Consider the following 2,759-nt stretch of genomic DNA (forward strand, 5'->3'; position numbering starts at 1 on the left):
GAAATCCCTGTAATGACAGTAACTGTAGATGATATTGTTGGCAATGGGGTTTGTTGCAGGGATAGGTTCCTGGATTAGTGTTTTTGTTGTGTGGTGTGTAGTGCTGGTGAGTATTTGCTTCAGGTTGAGGGGCTGTCTGTAAGCGAGGACTGGCCTGTCTCCCAAGGTCTGTGAGAGTGAGGGATCGTTCTTCAGGATAGGTTGTAGATCTTTGATGATGCGCTGGAGAGGTTTTAGTTGTGGGCTAAAGGTGACGGCTAGCGGTGTTCTAACTAACCCAGGAACCTATCCCTGCAGCAAACCCCATTGCCAACTCTATCTGCATATCTATTCAAGGGACACCATCATAGGACCTAACCACATCAGCCACACCATCAGGAGCTCTGTCAGGGTTCCTTCCCCACTCTGAACTCTAGGGTACAGATGTGGGGACCTGCATGAAAGCCCCAAAAGCTTATTTCTACAAGCTTAGGTTAAAACCTGGTACACTGCCAACACCAAATGACTTAACAAGAAACAGGGAAAGGACCACTTGGAGTTCCTCTTCCCGCAAAATATCCCCTCAAGCCCTTACACCCCCTTTCCTGGGGAGGCTTGAGAATAATATCCTAATCAATTGGTTACAAAGTGATCAAAGACCCAAACTCCTGGGTCTTTGGACAATGGAAAAGTCAGTCAGGTTCTTAAAAGAAGGATTTTATTAAAAAGAAAATGTAAAAATGTCTGTAAAATCAGGATGGAAAATAACTTTACAACGTAATCAGATTCAAAGAGCCCAGAGGAACCCCCTCTAGCCTTAGGTTCAAAGTTATAACAAAACAGGGATAAACCTCCCTCTAGCAAAGGTAAAATTCACAAGTTGAGAAAACAAAGAAACTAATATGCCTTGCCTGGCTGTTACTTATAAGTTTGAAATATGAGAGACTTGTTCAGAAAGATTTGGAAAACATGGATTGATGTCTGATCCCTCTTAATCCCAAGAGCGAACACCACCAAAACAAAGAGCACAAACGAAATCCTTCCCCTGCCCCCTCCACCCAAGAGTTGAAAGTACCTTGTCCCCTTATTTGTCCTTTGGGTTAGGTGTCAGCCAAGTTACCTGAGCTACTTAACCCTTTACAGGTAAAAGGATTTTGGTGCCTCTGGCCAGGAGGGATTTTATAGTATTGTATACAGGAGGGAAGTTACCTTCCCTTTATAGTTATAACAGGCTTGTTCACCTGCACATCTACCAATGTGATATAGGTCATCAGGTGCTAGCAATGCCCCTCTGCCATGTACATTGGCCAAACCGGATAGTCTCTACACAAAAGAATAAATGGGCACAAATCACATGTGAAGAATTATAATGTTCAAAAACCAGTCGGAGAACACTTCAACTTCCCTGGACACTCAATTACAGACCTAAAAGTGGCAATTCTTCAACAAAAAATGTCAAAAACAAACTCCAACGAAAAACTGCAGAACTGAAATTAATTTGAAAACTGGACACCATCAGATTAGGCCTGAATAAAGACTGGGAGTGGATGAGTCACTGTTACTCACACCTTCTTGTCAACTGTTTAAATGGGCCACCCTGATTACACTGGCCTCATTAGCACTACAAAAGTGATTTTTAACTCCCTTGGTATTTTACTGTTAAGAGTAGGCCACTTCCACCTTAATTGAATTGTCTTGTTAGCACTGACCCCCCACTTGGTAAGGCAACTCCCATCTTTTCATGTACTGTGTATTTATATCTGCTACTGTATTTTCCACTCCATGCATCTGATGAAGTGGGTTTTAGCCCACAAAAGTTTAGGCCCAAATAAATTTGATAGATCATATGCTCAATTTCATGTCACCCTCTATAAATGAACTCATGAAAGCCACAGAGTTCCTGACAGCTTTTTCCCAGGGCCTCCATGACCTCTTTGTTTCTCAGGCTGTAGATGAGGGGGTTGGCCAGGGGAGTCAGGATGGTGTAGAAGACAGAGAACACTTTGTTAAGTTCTCGCAGCATCTTGGTTTTTGGTAAAATATACACAATGATTAGCGTGCCATAGAAAGTAGTAACCACAATAAGGTGAGAAGAGCAGGTGGAAAATGCCTTTTGCCTCCCAGTGCTAGAAGAGATTCTCAGGATGGCAGTTATGAAACAAACATAGGATGTCAGGGTTAATAGAAATGGTGGTAAAGTGAATAGGAAGGAGCCCAAGAAGATCACAAGTTCCATCTGATGGGGGACACTACAGGACAGTTTTATCACTGGAGTGAGATCACAAAAGAAATGGTCCATTTCTTTGGGGCCACAAAAAGTTAATTGTGACATTAAAAATATTATTATGGTAACAACCAAAAATGCACTTAGCCAAGACCCAGCTGCTAGGTGGAGGCAGAACCTGTCATTCATATGGGTGAAATAATGCAGTGGTTTACATATCGCTAAATACCGATCATAAGACATTGCAGCTAGCAGGTAACATTCTGTACCTACTAGACAACCAAAGAAATATAATTGCACCAATTGTTTCTGAGCCTTTCGGGGTATGTGGTCACATTTTCAAGCGTTCCCCCACCACTGTGATCACAACTGCAGCAGGGTCACAGACAGAGTGAAATTCACCTGTAACAATGGCCAAGACAGACTCATGTCCCACTCACAAGCCTAAGGATTTTAGAATACGTTTCCACTGCAGTCACAGGGTGTGATGGCAGCACAGGTAGATATAAGCACACTAGCTTTTATCTAGCGAACATAAGGACCAAAATCCATGAAG

At 42.6% G+C, this 2,759-nt stretch overlaps 1 protein-coding gene across 1 annotated transcript; it reads right to left on the reverse strand.

The window, feature by feature from the left end:
- Window positions 1-1,840: 1,840 nt before the first annotated feature.
- On the reverse strand, window positions 1,841-2,494 carry LOC135975148 (olfactory receptor 11L1-like). Its single transcript, XM_065565197.1, has one exon. The coding sequence runs from the start codon at window positions 2,444-2,446 to the stop codon at window positions 1,841-1,843; it is 606 nt and encodes a 201-aa protein (XP_065421269.1). The 5' UTR covers window positions 2,447-2,494.
- Between the last annotated feature and the right edge of the window lie 265 nt (window positions 2,495-2,759).

Source organism: Chrysemys picta, chromosome 13 (genome assembly GCF_011386835.1).
Source record: "Chrysemys picta bellii isolate R12L10 chromosome 13, ASM1138683v2, whole genome shotgun sequence".
NCBI lineage: Eukaryota > Metazoa > Chordata > Testudines > Emydidae > Chrysemys > Chrysemys picta.

Bases quoted from the DNA above. Each gene is read 5' to 3' on its own strand.
- LOC135975148 (XM_065565197.1), bottom strand. From the start codon at position 2,446: ATGTCTTATGATCGGTATTTAGCGATATGTAAACCACTGCATTATTTC.